General features: G+C 35.4%; 1 protein-coding gene across 2 annotated transcripts; it reads right to left on the bottom strand.

The window, feature by feature from the left end:
* Positions 1-13,628: 13,628 nt before the first annotated feature.
* Positions 13,629-16,923, bottom strand: LOC143246064 (uncharacterized). Of its 2 annotated transcripts, XR_013025765.1 has the most exons (4): positions 16,638-16,923; positions 15,801-15,934; positions 14,701-14,800; positions 13,629-13,786 (listed from the first exon to the last, which is right to left on the bottom strand). XR_013025765.1 is itself a non-coding variant. In XM_076492289.1 (3 exons), exons 1-3 carry the CDS (start codon positions 16,771-16,773, stop codon positions 13,742-13,744), a joined length of 315 nt encoding a protein of 104 aa, XP_076348404.1. In that variant the 5' UTR covers positions 16,774-16,923; the 3' UTR covers positions 13,629-13,741. The 2 variants fall into 2 exon arrangements, 1 of the variants encoding a protein (XP_076348404.1); XM_076492289.1 differs by lacking the exon at positions 14,701-14,800.
* Positions 16,924-20,545: the final 3,622 nt, after the last annotated feature.

Below are 20,545 nucleotides of genomic sequence, written 5' to 3'. Positions count from 1 at the left end.
TTATATTTCCCGTTTTACTGTTACCAAGTTTTTACGAATAATAGCTATATTATTGCGTAAATATTAGGTTTGGTGTGTACGTGATTTTGTATAGTAAAGTCATATTGGGCTCTTTGCTGTGTCTACCGAGAGAATGCAACCTATAATTTTCGCATTGTAAATACGTAGACTTACCGTTGACCCACCTAGAGGACATTTGGCTGTTATTATATTCCAAGCTACACACGAGGTCTGTTCCAAGTTTGACTGTGTGGGTATTTGGGTATTGATGTTGTTAAATACCCAGGAGGGTCAGGTACATTTGACCTCTTCCTCCCTCCCGAACGATTATAGCGTCTGTCTTTAGGGTTTGTTTTTTTTTTGGTTTTTTTTTAAAGCTTTGGGCCAGAGTAAAAGTATAACATCATACTCAGGTCCATTTCAGGGCTCAGTCCATGCATGGACGAACAAGAAGTTTTTTTTTTTTTTTCCATTTAATTTTTTTTTTTTTTGTATTTTCATATATATATTTTTTTTTGTATTTTTCTCCTTTTCTCGATTGAGAGAATGCTACTACTACTTGTAGTAACACAACCACTCACACAGAAAAGAAAGTAATAATAATTATTATTATTCAATACTTGAATAATAATTCAAAAAAGAGAAGAAAATAAAAATAATAATAATGATTAAAAAAATAAATAATAATAATTATAAAAATAAAATAAACAAGGACTAAGTGTCTAGTGCATAGTGGCCAGCTTGTGTTACATTTCTTAAATATATGTTAAAAGGGAGAGGTATTTAGTACCATTTACATCATGTACGTGATATCTGTCGAGATCACACATTAAGTCATTTTGTGCCAATTCTTATTGAAATATTTTAGAGAATTATGCAAGAGTCTTTCAGCTATTGTATCTATGTTTGCATACTTGTGCATGAATGTGGTTGAGGTGCTACGTGGTACTTTGTATGCTGAAGTTAGTACAGAATTTTGTATACGTTGAAGTTTCTGTACATGTGTGGGTGCTATGTTAATCCAGGCAGGTGATGCATATTCTATTGTTGGTCTAATGTACGTTTTGTAGATTTTAAGTATGTTGTCTGGTGATGTTCCTTGATTTTACCTGAAAGACTTCTTGCATAGTTTGCTCTTTTCCAGATTCGTATCAGTACATTTTAATATGTGGTAGCCACGTTAATTTTGAGTCATAGGTTAGACCTAGAAATTTAGCAGAAGTAGCAGTCAGTAAAAGTGATCCATTCATATAGAGTTTTGGTGGATCTTTTTCAGCTTATTCAGTCTGCTGAATACTATGACTTGGGTTTTGGAATATTAATTTTGATTCTGTATTTCTGGCAGTATTCTTCGATGTTATTTAGGACTGGTTGTAGGTTCGTTGCTGCTATTGACGGAGTGGGGGCACTTTTCCAGACTGCTACATCGTCAGCGAACTGTGATGCATAACCTAAATTTAGGTCCGACAGAGGCATATTACTCACGTACATGATAAATAATATAGGGCTAACAACCCCTCCTGCGGGACTCCTGCTTCGGGTGAAAAGGACCCTGAGTGGGCCCCATTTACATTTACTTTACACATTCTGTTATCCAGGAAGTTGGACAGCCAGCGAATAGTTTCCTGGGGTAATGCCATTTCAAGCAATCTATGTCTTAAGCCGTTATGCCACACTGTGTCAAATGCTTTCTCAATGTCGAGAAAGCAAGCTACAGTGCATTCTTTTTGTTGAAGCTGTCGGTAATTGATTCTGTAAGTCGAATCAGGTGGTCTGTAGTTTGGCGGTTTTTCGAAATCCGTTTTGAATTTCTGGTAATTTTGAATTTTCTTCTAAGTAAACTGACAGACGATTACTAATTATCCTCTCTAATACTTTGCCAATACAACTGGTTAAGCTAATCGGGCGGTAGTTGTTTGGTTTATTCGCTGACTTTCCTTCTTTCTGGAACATTAATATTATTGCTTCCTTCCAAGAAACGGGGATATATCCAGCTGATAGTGAGAGATTAAATAACGCTGTTAGGTGTTCATATAATCTCTGAGTGCCTTGTTTTAGGAGGATAGCTTGAATACCATCTTCTCCAGGAGCTTTGTTTTTGTGTTTTTAATAGCAGTTACTACTTCTGTAACAGTGATATGTTTTACCAGTTGATGAGTGCTCCAGTCTTTTGTTTTTCTTGGTGTGTAATATTGTTGACTGGAAATTTAGGTGTAAAAATGCTTCTGTTTTGGTCAATAAAGTTTGTGACTGTATTATAAAAGTATCTGTTCATGTCTGGTTCATGATGTGTTTTGAACGTGTTTTCTAGGTGTTTTTAAATATCTCGGCTTTTTCTGTGTTAGTGTATGCTGTTTCTCCATCCAGTTCCAGTGGTGGATATACTGTGTTTGTTGTTCCTGTGTTTGTAAATCTTTTCAAATGTGTCCAGAATTGTTTAGGATCAGTTTTATGATTTAGATCGGAACAGAAGGTGTCCCAGTTTTCTTGTTTCTGTTGTCTGATTAAGTTTCGTATTTTATTTCTTATTGTGTTTATCTGAGTTTTAAGTGTGGGGTTGCGATTTTGAATGTACTGTCTGCGGAGTATACGTCTGTTTTAATTAAGTGTATTATATCTTTATGTGGTTGCCATGAATGAGTTGTTGTGAAGTGTTTTTGTTTCGGTATCGAACTGTTGGCTGCATGTTTTAGACACTCAGAGATGATATGACAGTATGCATCTATATCTGATGCGTCCGCGGCAATATGTAGTACTTCTGGAGGTAAGGTTTCATTTAATATAGTTTGGAAAACTGGCCAATTAGCTTTTTTGTAGTTCAGTTGGTCTCTCACTATGATTTTATTTAAGTGGGGGTGAGATTGAAGATACACCAAACTGGAAGGTGATCACTATCTATATCGTGACCAACATGAAAATTTACGAATTTGCGACTCATATTTGACGAACACAGGCATAGGTCCAGTATTTCACTGGTGCCATGTGCGTACGAGATATGTGTCGGTGTTGCATCGTTTAATAAAGTCATGTTTGATTCGTCCAGAAATTGATAAAGTAATTTGCCATTTGCGTTTGAGCAACGACAGTTGAATGCTATATGTTTACTGTTTAGGTCGCCGATAATAATAAGATTACAGTTGCTATTATACAATATATTCAATAGATTTACATCTAACACTGTACTAGGCGAGCAGTAGATGCCCGCCACAGTAACGTCTGTCTGATTTTGCGTTTTACATTAATAACTATAGATTCATTACTGGAAGGGATAGTAAGTTCCTGAACTATAAGTTCAGTCTTATACAATAATAAAAGACCTCTGTTTGGATCTCTATTATCCTTCCTGTCATGTCTAATAGTAGAGTAGCCGTTTAATTTAAATCTATGGTAGTTATACAGAAGAGTTTCACTAATTATGATTACATCAGGTTTTATGGAGCTTGTTGTATCTTCAATCTCATGTTTCTTGGAAGCAAGAGCACCCTGGATATTGATGTGTAGAACTGTGAAGTTATCCATGTCTAGTAGGGTTTATGATGGAGGTTAAAATTTGCGGCAAGAACTTGTGTATGTTTTTCAATATGATTTTAACAATTATGTCTGTGAGACTGTTGGTGTTTGTGGGATTTGTATATTCTGCCATTATTTCCGAGAAGGTGGAAGTTATGGCAGATGTCAATGTTGTTTCAATTGTTGTTGGTTGTGTATTTTTAGGTGGTTTTGGTATTTCCTCTTCACTTGGTAATGGTTTTTCCTGTCGGGATGATGAATTTTAACCACTGCAGCGTATGTGTTTGTCTGTGTAGTTGTACTTTGTGGTGCTGGAGTGGTAGGTGTGGGTTCCTTAATTGTTCGTGGTGGTGGCGGCTTGTTCATGTTGGGATTTTAATTTCGTATAAGTGTGTTTTATGGATTTATATTTCTGGCAACCTTTATAATTTGCCGTGTGTTCTTCCCCACAATTGCAGCATTTGGGTTTGGGGTTCTGTTTTGTACAATGTGTAATGTGGTGATTCTCCCACAGCCCACACAACGCGCATTTGCTTGGCATGCTGCTGCTACATGTCCAAACCTTTGGCATTGGTAGCACTGTGTGACAACCACTGCTGGTGTTTTTGTTTGTTCCACTGTGTACTTATGATACCACATAGTGATACCATTATTTATGAATTGTGTAATATCCTGGCTGTTGTCTGTGACTACTTTGATTAGGTTTGTGGGTCTTTAGTAATATTTGAAATTATACGCTCAACTGAAATGTGTTTTATGTTTTGTGTACTTAACTCTTCCTTAACGTCTTCTATGTCTATTGAATTATGTACACCTCGTATCACAAAAGATTTCGGTGTTGGTTTAGTTCCTGGTAGGTGTATTGTAATGCTTCCTGTTTTGAATGCGTCTGCAGGCCAAGCTTTTAGTAGACTGTTTAAGTCAGCGGGTTCCTGTCCTTGAACCAGAACACCGCCTCTGGGCAGACGCTTAATATTAGTAATCTTTGTATTAGGTTTGCACCTGTATATTTCTTTGGCCAATTGTGGTTGGTTGTAACTACCAGGAACTCCTTGGATTATAACTGCGTGCTTAGGTGATTTTGGTGCGATTTGTGTATGTGTGTCTGTGGTGGTTGTTCTTTGTTTAATTTGTTTTTCTGACTTCGAGTCTGCACAAGCGTGAAGCCTTCGTCGTCAGAAAGAACTTCGTCTTTGTCTGAACATGTTTGTTTTTGAATATCCAGGGTGGGGTTTGGGTTGCTAGTACTGCTAGTTTTGGCATATTAAAGTCTATAACCGTAGTCTTAGGTACATTGTCTTCACATGCTGAAATCATAATATCTTTTACTAGTTTTCGTTTTTTCGAGTCCTTACAGTATTTTCTTTAACCGGCGTTAACTTAGCTTTTAGTTCTTTTCGGCTATGAACATTAAAGATTTTAATTTTAAATTATCATTATCTGTTTGGCCACAGTCACTAGACTTACTTTTTGTCCCTGAAACAGACGGGCTTGCTCCCTCAGTCTCAGACGCTACATCGCTTTCCCTGGTCTCCGACTCCCCGACCGGCATGTCGCCTCGTTGTTTAGCGAAGGGGTATTTCCTGTCTTGGGCCAATTCAAATAAGGTCTTCTGTCTACTGGCGTAAAACTAAAATTCGAAGTGAAAGGTAAAAACACTAACAAAATATGAAGCAAAATATAACACGTAGAAATCTAGAGCCTTTCAGAGGTATGTCCTTCCTTTACCCTGTCCAAGCGCAGAATCACACGAGGTCTGTTCAAAAAATATGCGGACTGTTTGAATTGCGCGGCTCCAGTTGGTTCCAGGGGAATCCGCTTGGTGTCGCTAGGTTCGCACATATCAGCTGATTGCGACGCCATTTCCCGATTGCAGATATCTTCATTTGTGTATTAGCTACGCGGTTTTAAGTGAAGTGCGATTTTTTTCGTTTGGCGGATTTCAGAATGAATGACCTGAAGGAGCAACGACTTGCTGTGAAATTTTGTGTTAAACTTGGAAAATCTGCGACTGAAACTTTTGCTATGCTTAACACGGCTTACGGTGATGTTGCTATGAAGCATACGGCATGTTTTAAGTGGTATGAACGTTTTAAGGATGGTTGACAGTCCATTGAAGATGATGAGCGTCCTGGACGTCCTTCCACGTCAACTGACGACCCACACATCGACAAAATCAACATCCTTGTACGGGCAAATCGACGTCTGACTGTCAGGGAGCTTGCTGAAGAGTGTGGGATATCAGTTGGATCTTGTTACGAGATTTTGACCGAAAAATTGAAGATGCACCGCGTTGCTGCGAAATTTGTGCCTCAGAACTCGTGAGTTTTTGGCCAAACACTCGATCACTGTTCTTCCCCACCCCCCTACTCACCTGACCTTGCTCCTTGCGATTTTTTCTTGTTCCCCAAACTCAAAAGACCCTTGAAAGGAAGAAGATTTGAGACGATTCCCGAGATTAAGACAAATGCGACGAAGGAGCTGGAGGACATTACAAAAGAAGCGTACCAGGACTGTTTCAACAAGTGGAAACACCATTGGGATAAGTGTGTGAGTTGGAGAGGAGAGTACTTTGAAGGGGTCCCAGACCTGTAACTTCTAAATAAAGTACATTTTGTTTTATGACGTCAGTCCGCGTATTTTTTGAACAGCCCTCGTATATGCCTTGCTTAACACAGTATCGGAACCCATATTTTAGTGCCTGCAGACTTACTAAGGGGGTCATTAATATTAATTAATAATAATAATAAAATTAGAACTAATAAGTTTTGTGTTGAATTAAGTACTTGGGTAGTTATTTCATCTTCCTCTTACCAAGACAGCAGACATTTGCACTTGACAAACGTGATTTAATCTACGATGTGTACACAAAAACAAATAATTAATTTATGACCAATTGAAGTGTAATTTAATGCAAAAACTACAAATAACCTATTTACATCGATAATCACAGGACTAAACATAACGTGCTAAACTGTGGATCCAAAGATACATCTCTGATACACAGAAGAATGTATGATACACCCTCTGTTAATATTTTAAGGTGGATAAATTATATTTATAAATATATTTCATATTTTCTCTCCATGAGTTATAACTGTGTAAAAAATTGTAATAATCGTAGCAAAGATGTATAATAATCCACAACGAATGGTGACAATGAAATAAATATTCTTTAATCAAAGATGTAATATATTTTAAAATATTTAATATTACTTAATAAACATAATTTGCTAATATAATCAAATAGAGCGTTATATTAGTTTCTACGCAGACTCAGTTAAGAGCCAAATTTTTTCGATACGTTGAACGAAGAAAATGTAAATACGAGGCTTTTCCTTATCGTCCGCTTTACGAAATTATATTAGCACGTTATTTATTTTGTATAGATGCAGGTATTAACTGAGCACCCAAGATTTGACACTGTTTTTCATCGCGTTGGAAACCGTAACTGAAATTCTGGGTGACTTCGAAAGAGATGGACATTAGACAGTTTGTTTTGTGTTTTTTTTTATTTCGCGCAAAGCTACAAGAGGGCTGTCTGCGCTAGCCGTCCCTAATTCTGCAGTGTAAGATTAGAGGGAAGGTAGTTAGTTATCGTTACCCACCGCCAACTTTTGGGCTACTATTTTACCAACGAATAGTGGGATTGACCATAACATTATAACGCCCCCACGGCTGGGAGGGCGAGCATGTTTGGCGCGACGGGGATGCGAACCCGCGACCCTCAGATTACGAGTTGCACGCCTTAACACGCTTGGCCATGCCGGGCCACAAGCTGGTAGAGACACATACGAGTAATCAAAATTGTCTGCACCAGTAACCCCCGCTTGATATTATTGGTGAATAAAAATATAGCTAATAAAAAGGTCTCGCACATTAATTTACTGTAATCGTGTTTAAAATAAGTTCAAGTGGCTCGGCTATTCGGGATTCTCTCTTGTTTGTTCTCCAATTCCACTTGCATCTAATTTGTATTCTCCTGTATTTGTTGCAGAAAATATATGATTTTTATCAAACTTCAACCACTTAACTTGTCAAATAAGAAAAAAAAAATTAACAAATCAAATATTATAACGAAACATAGTGGTTTAAAATTTAGATGTTTTATTTACTGCAGTATGTATTTCTGAATCTAGAAGTATGACTTTGAAATAAACAATTTAAGGAAAAAAGAATACTATTTTTACTGTAAGACTAGCAAAGAACTTTAATATAAAGATGGTTGAACCAGTAGTACAACGTTGATAAAACGTTTAATACAAAGGTGGTTGAACCAGTAGTAGAACGTTGAGAAAACTTTTAATACAAAGATGGTTGAACCAGTAGTACAACGCTGACAAAACTTTTAATATAAAGATGGTTGAACCAGTAGTACAACGCTGATAAAACTTTTAATACAAAGATGGTTGAACCAGTAGTAGAACGTTGACAAAACTTTTAATACAAAGATTGTTGAACCAGTAGTACAACGTTGATAAAACGTTTAATACAGAGGTGGTTGAACCAGTAGTAGAACGTTGAGAAAACTTTTAATACAAAGATGGTTGAACCAGTAGTACAACGCTGACAAAACTTTTAATATAAAGATGGTTGAACCAGTAGTACAACGCTGATAAAACTTTTAATACAAAGATGGTTGAACCAGTAGTAGAACGTTGACAAAACTTTTAATACAAATATTGTTGAACCAGTAGTACAACGTTGATAAAACTTTTAATACAAAGATGGTTGAACCAGTAGTAGAACGCTGATAAAACTTTTAATACAAAGATGGTTGAACCAGTAGTACAACGTTGATAAAACTTTTAATACAAAGATGGTTCAACCAGTAGTGCAACGTTGACAAAACTTTTAATACAAAGATGGTTGAACCAGTAGTAGAACGCTGATAAAACTTTTAATACAAAGGTGGTTGAACCAGTAGTAGAACGTTGATAAAACTTTTAATACAAAGATGGTTCAACCAGTAGTGCAACGTTGATAAAACGTTTAATTCAAAGATGGTTCAACCAGTAGTACAACGCTGACAAAACTTTTAATACAAAGATGGTTGAACCAGTAGTAGAACGTTGATAAAACGTTTAATACAAAGATGGTTCAACCAGTAGTACAACGCTGAGAAAACTTTTAATACAAAGATGGTTGAACCAGTAGTACAACGTTGATAAAAATTTTAATACAAAGATGGTTGAACCAGTGGTACAACGTTGATAAAATTTTTAACACAAAGATGGTTGAACCAGTAGTAGAACGTTGACAAAACTTTTAATACAAAGATGGTTCAACCAGTAGTGCAACGTTGATAAAACGTTTGATACAAAGATGGTTCAACCAGTAGTACAACGCTGACAAAACTTTTAATACAAAGATGGTTGAACCAGTAGTAGAACGTTGACAAAACTTTTAATACAAAGATTGTTGAACTAGTAGTAGAACGTTGATAAAACTTTTAATACAAAGATGGTTGAACCAGTAGTACAATGCCGACAAAACTAGTAGTTTCATTATGAAGAGAGCACGCTACTAAATTTCTGTAGTACATATTGATGTATAAAATTCGCATTAATTACAAAAATAAACTAACTTTTAATTCCAAATTTGTCACTTGTCTTTAATTGGGCAATCAACGTTTCGCTTTAGAGTGAAACTGCCAACAAAAAAACTTCATCAATTGTGGAAAAGTTTTCCTTGTACATAACAACATCATGACGTATATATTGTGGGGACGTTTTCCCGTCACATTACAAGGTGTGAAATGTTTATTTACAAAATAAAATTTCTCTAAACTTCCCCATTACAATATGTTTACTTACACTGCTGAGTTATCCACTGGTTTATATGTTGTACAGACGATACCTGAAAAGATTGGACACGTAATATTGTTTGGTTTTATATTTTTATCACATAAGCAGAAACAACGTTTTTAGGCACATTAATAAAATCACATTAAAACAGTTAATCATCTCAATTTTTAGAGAAAAGCAAGTCTGTGTGTATTTTAATTAATGCAAAGCGACATTTGAAAGTTACTGGCTGTATAACAACACCTGTCGAGGGAGGCGACCTAAATAAAATCGAAGATTATTTATTTAAATTGTTTTTGTTTTGTTGTTTACTTTGTATGAGCCGGTGTTTTAATTTGCTTTGGTCTACACGAGGTCTATCTTCACTAGCCATCCCTAATTTAGCAGTGTATGACTAGAGGGAAGGCAGCTAGTCATCAACATCCACCGCCAACTAGTTTACCAACGAATAGCGGAATTGACCGTCACATTATAAAGCCCCCATGGCTGAAAAGCCGGGCATGTTTGATGTGACGGGGATTTGAACCCGAGAACCTCAGATTACGAGCCGAGTGCCTTAACCACCTGAATATGCAGGGCCTAATTTTAAGGTACGTTCACACAAAAGAAAACATAAAATAATCTAACTTAGAATTTATTTTTAACAATTGAAATATTATTATTTTTCTACTGTTATTTACAGAGAGTTGAGTTCGTTACTTTTAAACGTTTTTACGTTTGCAAATAAACAAGTAATGTGACAAATATAGCCAATATAAAGTGAAATCGAACATAGCAGAACTATATTTTAGCAACATTGGACGTTTTAATGGTGGTGTGGTGACACTTAGTGGTTTTAGAAAGAGAAAGTCACAACACGTTCCGTCGCAGAATATCAACCAGTCGGGTGTTGGAGATATATTCGTTTCGAGGATTACAAGTTTATATTTAATAACATCGTAACACAATATGGATTAACTTGAGTAATCAGGACCATCTAGAAAACGATTTGCAATAAGTTATAACCCAATTATGGTAAGAAAAGTGTGGTGTCTTGAAACGAGTGAGAATCCATGAATCCAAAGGTTGGGAACAAAAACCCTCCACGAGACTCAGGAAAAGGTGTGTAATATGAGGAAAAATTTCTCTTTTTCAGGAAACAAGACTACTGGTGAATGGGTTTATCAAGTTATACCTTCCGTTCATCTGTAGCATTCCTCGAGTAGCTGGAGAATGAAATGGGTTCCAGGGAAACAGTTATTCATATACTCTAGACAAATTATGAAAGCAATTAAGGGAAAGTGGTGTGCTTTGGACGTGACAGCTTTACGATGGAGTCTTTTGAAATGGAAACTACGCTTCTGTACTATGTTAAGGATGCATGTCCAAGTATATGTTCAGTACATATGTGTTTACTACGGTGACTGGCCTGTCGTGTTTATTACCTAAAACTTTTAATATTTAATTTTGAATTTTTTCATTAAAAATTGTATAAAAACATGGAAACTATGAAATAAAACCTTTTATTACATGGTTATCACAGATGCGTTTTACATACATCATATATTGTGATATTAATTATTTAGTGAGAAAAACTTTAAAACAGTATAATTAACTGAAATACACAAGTGGAATGAGGCAGGAGCCTTTCATATCGAATAAAGGGCCAGCAACCATTTCAGTTCCTTATAACTTTGGGTTTACGCTTTTCCTGAACTGAACTTAAGTTTTTGTTGTCAAAAATAATGACTCGCTATAAAAAAGTAAATATTATAATATGAAATAAGTAGCTGGAAATGCAAAAAAGAAAGATTTGAAAAGTTGGACATGTCAGATGCTCACTAAACTTTTTTTTCAAATTAATTTCGTTTTTTTATTTCCTCTGATTTAAATCGTAGCCTAACCCTAACTGTATTAAGATAGGCCTAAACTTCTACTACAATTAAAAAAAAAAAAGGTTCCGGTGACGCATGCTCCTTAACCCCTCTTTCCTTTTTTGGACTTTCATTTCAAATTTCTCAAACGTTTAACTACTTCGATATTTGCCCCTACTCCAGACGTACATTTTATTTCCGACCCCTCCGTAACACCAATAAACCCCAAACCTACACATTTCATTAGTTACACTGTTTCATCTATCTAAGCTAAACGGTAACGTTTAGAGTAATCACAGATCTCGTGTCTTAGAAAACCTGAAAAGATTCTAATGCGGGTATTTATATAACAAGTAAACTGTTAAGTCGTCTGGCCTAAATCACATAGGACAATGGAAACACGTTCATACTTACTGACAGATTAAATTTGAAGAAATAAACATAAAAGGCACAAAAACACTTACTGTTTAACACTGAAATAACATATATAATAATAATAACTATTATTATTATAGTAAATCTCTCGATTTATTTAAATATGTCGAGATACTATCATCCCGATTGAGGGTCCTTTGCCATTGGTGTGCATAAAATATATCACAAAACTAAATAAAGCTTTTGGTGAGAAAAGAAAAAAACTGTTAATAATTAGAACTACGCTGTTTCATTATACCTTTGTTCAACTAGTTTTCATATCATTGTTGTACCAGCTCGACAATATTCATATGACATTTAAACATTTATAAACTGTATGTTATACATTACAGCTTTTCAGAATGTTGGCATTGTTTTCAAAAGTTAATCTGGTATAGAAAGTTTAATACAACTACTCTGTGTATAAATAAACAGATATTCTGTATAGGCTGAAGTAACTGGGACGGAAGTTATGTAAATTCATTATTAATGAAAGGTTATTTTAGGGTAGGAAAATATGATCCCCTTATATGTAAAAATAAAAACAGAAGCAAAAACACACATGAAACTGTGCTTAGGTATCTCCAACGGAGCTAACGAAAATATTAAAATACATGGATGTTAACACGGCTGTTAAAAGACAACAATATATAACTATATTTCTTCTGAGAGATGAAACAAAAAAAAAACAAACTTACATATATTAGATATTTTATTCTAATATAAAGATATTATTAACTGAGCAGGCAAAATTACGAATTCTCCTTGTGTATGTCTAAAAAAAAAAAGTCTTTTTGTATGATGAACCAGGGGGCACGACAGTGTTCATGAGCACAGAGTAGGCTTAACTCTGGCTAAGCCTTTTTTTTTTCTTTCTCCAAAATCTATGTCATGTTTCTGTGTCTAATCAGAGGTCGTTATTTTTCACTCTGTTAAGATATATACATTTACGTCCTGGTGATAAAAACTATTTACAATAATTAATACGTTATCAAAAGTAGCTATGTCTTCATAACCAAATGCGTTCTTTAAAAGACAGCTTATAAGTACAACAGTTCGTTAAGACTCGTATCAGTTCAACTGATAACACATGAAAGCAGAACGTAAATTGACGCGTATTTGCCCATATTGTTTATTTATTTATTATAAGAATATGAATACGTCGACTGAAAGTCTAATTTTAAATGGTTCCGTATTAAAACCAAAACGTTTTGGGTTTCAAGGACTGCTATGACATATTTCTAAAGTGGGACAACGTTTCAGCTGTTTACTGAAGAAACAACACTTCCCACAGGACTGCGCCAACCAACGAAAATACACTAAAGGGTTAACCGTGAAGCTGAAGACTTTACCTTCCACACGATTTCTAGCTCGCCACACAACATTATATGACCATATAACTTCTACTGTACACAAACACAGACAACACACCAAAACACCAACCAAACAGTTGCACAAACACGCCCATTTTTATTTTTAGTCTAACCCTTAAAATTAGTTTTTTAACTCGGGCACAGGACAGACAGACGGACCATTTAGAGTTTGTCTTGTGAAACTGGATTTTGTTCGATTCTCTTCCACAAATGTTTTTAGAATTGAAATTAGTTTATCCAAGCTAGGATATGCGATTCATTGCTTCCTGTCACAGAGTCCTGGTTATTTTTCGAAATATATCTCAAACCACGTGTACAACCTTCACCCTCACATACTTACCGTGTCTAGAAATCTTAAACCTTCTAGTTAGGATAAACGTTTTAATTTCTGTGAAGTTTCGATATATCACGTGTGGTATTGATTACAAACCTTTTCTTCAATAACACAATAACCCAAGTTAACTTCTGGTAAATAAAGCAAACAGAGGTGTTAATATTCCTTTAAATAAAAATAGAAATGGTCCACATATAAGAACACACTGAAGGAAACCTCAGCCGAAACGTCATTTCCTCTGTAAACAAGCAGGAACAGAGGTGAAACATATCGAAACGTTGTCCCACTTCTAAGAGCTAAATTGACGAACGTTAAAGCAAATCGCAAAGTACAAACATAGAACGAAATTTTATTTTAATTTCGTACATTGAATCATTACATATGATGAAGATACTTTAAACATGTTTTCAAGTCTCTGGAAGAGGGTCTTTGTTGGTTCTACTGTTTCTGTTATCGTGAAGTGACTGACTTTCCTTTCTCAGCGTGTATACATTCCTACAAAAAAGTAGTACACTACTATAAAAATAGTAAGTTACACACACAATTATAAATATAGCAGCAATTACATCAAATATACCCCCCTCCAAAAGTAGTAATAGCTACATTTACCCCTTTGAAAGAGTAGTAACAGTTACATATGACCCTGTCGAAAAATAGTAATGGTACAATTTCTGTTGTTAATAATACATTTATCGTTTACCGATGTAAAATTCTGTTCTTGACTGCTGGTATAAATACGATACAAATAAAGAAACTTGTTTCTTTTTTTCACACAAGTTTTTACTTTCATAATACTTATTTAGGTATTTATTACAATGTTACAAGACGTATTTTTAATTTTGTTCTTTTTATGTTAGCTGGAAGACATTGCAGATCTTCAAAATGACACAAGATATTTTTTTGTTGTCGAGCTCAAAACTACATAATGGGCTGTCTGTGTTGTGCCCACCATGGAATACCTAGAACATTCTAAAAGGTTTCACATCAGAGCTTCTAATAAATTCAAAAGGAGATTATACGTAATAGATGCAGTTAAGTATGAAGGAAATAAGTTGAAGAGATATTTTATTCGGATTGAGCTTAAGTATTTGAATCTGCCTTATTTATCGCACACGTTGAGTTTATTTATAAACGTAGGCCTACAACAAGTTACAACAGTGTACAAGTGTTCAAGCTTGTAAAAACGTTAAAGTAAAAAAAAACTAATTATTTATTGTTTAAATGCATTAACCTTCGAATAATTTTTACGAGATAACTTAAAAGGATCTCATCCGCCAACAAAAGATAAACGTTAGAACAATAGTAAAATTTTTATATCATGTGCTTTTAAGATAGTTAAGATCAGATAACAAAAACAAAACAAACAACAAGTTATCTTTCTGTAAATCCATAAAATTTAGAAAACGTACCTAAGTCCTGACGTTTGTTTGTTCTAAAGTCTGGGAAAGTTATTTTTTTTCTATACAGAGGTCACGTCCTTCATTGCTTTTGGTCGTTGTTGACACATTCCTATGCCAATCATTAATAAAACATAACATTACAGAATAAATGACTGATGTATAATTATATTCAGTTAAAATTTTTGACTGGATAGAATGATCTAAGTCCTCAAAATATCTGTTACGTACTCTAAGAAATAATGAATTGGTAAAAAAAAAAAAAACAACAACAACCAGGAAATTAGTGCTAACACTTATAGATGTGGCGCTATCTGTTGAACCCTAGTGATACCAGCTTTAACGTCAACTGTTTTTATTATATCCGTTTTGTGTGCAAAATATTGCTTGTTACATGATGAACAAACAAGTTTAGTTAATCTACTCATAGAGAGTTAAGGGCAAAAACAACAGAAAATGTTTCACTGACGAGAGGTACAAATATAAATGTCAGACCGTGGTGGACTCTGAAATCCTGTCTTAAAATGGAAATCACAAGAGTATTTATTACCTTCTCAGAGGTCTTTGTCTATTTGTAGTTGAACATAAAGCTACACAATGAGCTGTCTGTGCTGTACCTACCACGTAAGCCGGTTTTTAGCTTTTTAAGTCCACTGATGAGAGGGGGGATCTCTAGGACGTAGTGTACTCTAAAATCAAATGTGTTGTCAGCAACTTACTTATTGGATTTAAATATTGTCCTGAACCTTACGAACAATTCTGTCGTCCAAGAAGCCTAGTTAAGTTATGTGTCTTTCAGAATATTAGTTAAGGCTAGGCTTAGCTAAGTTATAGGTCTCTTAGAATATTAGTTAAGACTAAGCCTAGTTAAGTTATATGTCTTTCAGTATATTAGTTAAGTCTATCAGGAAGTTTAATTAAATTGCAAACTGTTTTAAATTTTAGTTAGTAATTTAAAATTCTAACTGACGCGTTTTTTTGGCGATAATTTAGTTCTCCAAAGTTAAATTCAATTAATGTTACTTAAAGTTACAATGCAGTCTATTTGACGCGTCACTTTGTCAAGATTTTCCTTATATTTAATTACAATGATCTGTTACAAACACACCTACCTCCCCTTCTGTTACATCTTCTGACAGTGGATTTAGGGTGATATTAACTTTGTCTTGTTTTATATTCTCATAATGTTTTGCTGAATGTTCATTTGGGGTACAGTTGCTTTGAACTCCAGTGTCAGAAGTCTGCCCTAAAACACAGAAATGGAAAACTATGTGTTTACAAATGGTACGTTAATTAAAAATACAAATTACAGTGGTAAAGCTGATAGTTCCAGACTTTATCAATAGATCGAGAAAGTCATAAAAAAGTAAATTGAAGAAATTTTAAACTCTGATTTTGATTACATCTGATAAAGAGTTTTGTAGCATGAGAGTCGTCCTCTTAGCCTAACGATCATGAAAAGTCAGTTTATTCCAGCGAACGATAGATGACGCTTTATAATTTCTGCCGCTGGTAAAGCATCGCTTACCGATGTAAAAAATCTATAATACAAAATAACCTCGTTTGTTTTTAAGTTCCACTTTGTGATTTATAACAGTAAGATACACGTGAAGCTATGTTCAAAACACTTCACAAAATTAGTTCATTAGGGTGGGGCTCGAGCTCTTAATCCGAGGGTTACGACTACGGGAAATCTGCAAACCGAACTTCGGGAGCCATAGGTACATTAAATACAATCATCAAATTCCAATATTCAGCCAAGCATGAGCAGCCCAAGAAGTGGCGGAAGATGCTGTTAACTGCTTTCCCTCTAGTTTATTAGTTCAAAATTATGTAAGAAAACAGCCTTTGCGTATCGACAAAATTATGAAACAATAAAAGAAATCACTAGGTTTTAACTGATAAAATGAATTTCAAGTGAAGGCTATTTCCGACGTGAAACTACTTACCCATTCCTTTATTTGTAATTAGCCAAAACATTACAACAGCGATAATTATCAATGCAGCGACACCAGAGATAACACCAAATACGAAGTACATGTATTGGCTATCTCTCGGAACGTCAAAGTCCTTCCCGGTCAGCATTCCAGAACTGTCTCCCCTTGTGCTTGAACGTCCATTTTTGTCAGGATCTAAAGATTCAAAAACAGTGCAATAGCTTGACTTTCACCAGTCTTTACTTAAAATAAAACTTCCTTTTTCTTTTTATCTTTCAATTCCTTCTTAAAAATGTTTTACCACACAATTTGCAAAAGAATAAAAGTGCTTACCAGTTTAGATGGTTAGTTTTTTTCTGAAAGCCAACTGAGAACAGACGACAGTTTTCACACACACGCTTGTAAAGTGCTCACCAGTTTAGATGGTTAGTTTTTTTCTGAAAGCCAACTGAGAATAGACGACAGTTTTCACACACACGCTTGTAAAGTGCTCACCAGTTTAGATGGTTAGTTTTTTTCTGAAAGCCAACTGAGAATAGACGACAGTTTTCACACACACGTTTGTAAAGTGCTTACCAGTTTAGATGGTTAGTTTTTTCTGAAAGCCAAATGAGAACAGACGACAGTTTTCACACACACGTTTGTAAATTCTCTGTTGAATTAAACAATTTATTTCCCAGTTATGAAATTTATAATTTTCAGAGAGAGTTATTGGTAACACTATGTAACACAAATGTTGTTCCTGGATAGTATGTGTTATTTCTTAATTGCTATGTTGTAAAAGTACAGAAAATGACCATTATTCCCTTCAAACTTTGCTTTTGTGACATGGATAATGAAATTTAGAAATTAATCTATTTTCTGTGTAAAAACGGGCAAATTTGCACATTTTCATTTACGTAAGGTCTGCATAAAACAACATATGAATCAGGATTTACATGTATTTATACTAAAGTTATACAAAAATGTTTAAAAGTGAGTTGTTTTTCGAGATTTGCGACTGTAATGCAAATCACTTTCACGTATCAGCTCCCAAATATAATCTCCCATCATGTTTTCGTTAGACGCTCCTTGGTAGCGTCGTTCAAAGTCCAGTATATCTTACTGGAAGCGCTCGTCTTTCTCCTCTGAGTATGCTCCCATGTTCTCTATGAATTTATCAAGATGAGCGTTAAGGATATGGACTTTCAGAGGCATCCTGCAGCCCATTTTGCCGTAGTTCTTCACCAGAGCCTCAACCAGTTTTTGGCCTTGTGATTGCCCAAGAAACCCCAAACCACTGCGACAAAGCTGCCCCAAGGATTTTTCTCCCTTCCTACGGAGCTTCCTGGGGAATTCTATGCACTCCAGGATCTTTTTTTATTTGTGGTCCAACGAAGACACCAGTTTTGACCTTTGCCACAGACAGCTTAAGGAAGAAATCTCGAAGGTACTTGAAAGCTGCAGACTCCTTATAAAGAACTGTAACAAATTGTTTCATAATACTCACTTTTATGTGCAGTGGTGGGAATAACACCTTCTGGGGGTCCACTAATGGCTCACACTTGACATGGTGCCTCTCCACAGAGAACTCGGTCTGTTGTGGTCAGTGGTTCCTGTTGTAATGCGCTGCGGTGTCCCTGCTGTCCCAAAAGCAAAGGTAACATCTGATAAAATCAGATAGGTTTATGTGTTTACTTAGGCAGCTAGAACTAAACTGAAGTGGTGAGCCCTCTGTACATACGTTACTATGGAAAGTTCTAGAAAATTCTCTTAAGCTGTACAACATTCTAGAAAGTTCTTGAATATTCTTGTAAGTTCCAGAAAATTCTCTATCAGCTACTCATCACTGAATCTACCTGGAATGTTCTGGAAAATGGGTAAATTTGAAAATTCTATTACCCAGGTTACAAAAGCAAAGTTTGAAGAGAAAAACAGGACTTTTCCATTTACTTTAGACATAAGCAATTAGGAAATAACATTTTCTGTCCAGGAACAAGAAAAAGTAAACATTTTGTTACATGGTGTTATTGAAATTTTATGACGGCATTAAAGAACAACGTATCTTGAAAACTCCATATTTTAAAGAAACAACAATTAAAAGCCAATTCACAGACCAATTGTTCGACCCGTAAATATTTCTGAGAAATCAGAAGTCCCTGCAGCATTGAAACTCTGTATTTTAAAATCATATAACGTCGCTGGTGTTAGGTGGTGAATGGGAAAAGATCGAGTTTTGGCCCCCAGGACGACAATTTTTGAGTAGTCTCCAGGGCTGTCTGTAGCTTTGTAGTGAATGAAATACCCTTTAGCAGGAAGAGTAGTGTCATTTTGAGTAGTCTCCAGGGCTGTCTGTAGCTTTGTAGTGAATGAAATACCCTTTAGCAGGAAGAGTAGTGTCATTTTGAGTAGTCTTTAGGGCTGTCTGTAGCTTTGTAGTGAATGAAATACCCTTTAGCAGGAAGAGTAGTGTCATTTTGAGTAGTCTCCAGGGCTGTCTGTAGCTTTGTAGTGAATGAAATACCCTTTAGCAGGAAGAGTAGTGTCATTTTGAGTAGTCTCCAGGGCTGTCTGTAGCTTTATAGTGAATGAAATACCCTTTAGCAGGAAGAGTAGTGTCATTTTGAGTAGTCTCCAGGGCTGTCTGTAACTTTGTAGTGAATGAAATACCCTTTAGCAGGAAGAGTAGTGTCATTTTGAGTAGTCTCCAGGGCTGTCTGAAGCTTTGTAGTGAATGAAGTACCCTTTAGCAGGAAGAGTAGTGTCGATTTCTGGAAACTATGGAACATAGAAAAAGAAAAGGATATGCAACGACAAAGAAACCATTGTGTGTGTGTAACTTTTAACTCGTACATGGACGAAAATGTAGGTACATAAAGAGTCTAAAAAAATTACTAGGCTTATAGTTGATTCACAAATATTTTTGCAATACAATAGTGACGTACCCAAACAGGGTGTGGGCTTTTTTTATGCACGAAGCAACACAATGGGCTATCTGTGCTGTGCCCACCACATTATAAGCGAAAGATTTACTTCCACTAGGGGGCCAGAGGAGGAGGATATATAACTGAGGTTATAAATGAGGTTCTACTGTATCTTGTCAACCACTAGTAGAGGAAAATCTCAGCAGTGATCACAGACCAAAACAGTTCTGGACTGTGTTATTCCTGCAACCCAGTCTGGAAGTACTTGAATTTCGAAGAGACGCAGCGTTTCTTCCTAAAGCCACAAGTCTATGTCTATCAAATTATTTTCTTGAGTTATCGTAATGTTGTGCTATTGTTTTAAGTTTTCAAGCAACATTTATTAACCATAAAGTAAATTACCCAAACGCTTATTGTATTTAACGTACAATTCAAGATACAAGAGCGCCCTCTTACGTTGCTGTTTCCCCAACCTTTTGATCAATAATTTTCTTGTATTTTTATTGTTCTTTCAAAACGTTAATCTAAATATCCTCTTTCCATCTTCCATTTTCATATATTCACTATGACGTCTTTAGATATTTATTTCAACTGCTAACACTTATCAAATACTTATCATGCCTTTTTAACTTTTATAATTATAAAAAAAATTAACCCACCAATCAAGTACATGGGTCAGAAATACTCATCGTCAAAAAACAAACGTTTTGTTGATTAATAATACACTCATTCGTCAGTAGAGTATTTTTGTTGTTGGCAACATTTTCGGCCACAATCCCAATAATACCTTATATCTTCTTTCGTGTGTTGATACTCAAGCCTATAATAAAAAGTTATTCTATGTTTACTTACGTCCCAACGAAGTAAAGTAGTAGCATTATTCATGGCTTCAGTACTCAGTATATCAGGTTTTGCTGGCCTATCAGTTCCTGGATATTTAACCAATGTGTATAGAGATAACTGACCAGCCTTGTTGTCGTTATTGGAATAGACTGCTGCCACTCGGAATTTGTATGG

The sequence above is a fragment of the Tachypleus tridentatus genome, chromosome 3 (genome assembly GCF_004210375.1).
Source record: "Tachypleus tridentatus isolate NWPU-2018 chromosome 3, ASM421037v1, whole genome shotgun sequence".
Classification (NCBI taxonomy): domain Eukaryota; kingdom Metazoa; phylum Arthropoda; class Merostomata; order Xiphosura; family Limulidae; genus Tachypleus; species Tachypleus tridentatus.
This window is presented reverse-complemented; position numbering and strand designations above follow the sequence as displayed.

Bases quoted from the DNA above. Each gene is read 5' to 3' on its own strand.
- LOC143246064 (XM_076492289.1), bottom strand. From the start codon at position 16,773: ATGCTGACCGGGAAGGACTTTGACGTTCCGAGAGATAGCCAATACATG. The intron at 15,935-16,637 runs GTAAGTAGTTTC...TCTGTGTTTTAG, and splicing joins AATTACAAATAAAGGAATGG to GGCAGACTTCTGACACTGGA. The intron at 13,787-15,800 runs GTAGGTGTGTTT...ACTTTTTTGTAG, and splicing joins AAGATGTAACAGAAGGGGAG to GAATGTATACACGCTGAGAA.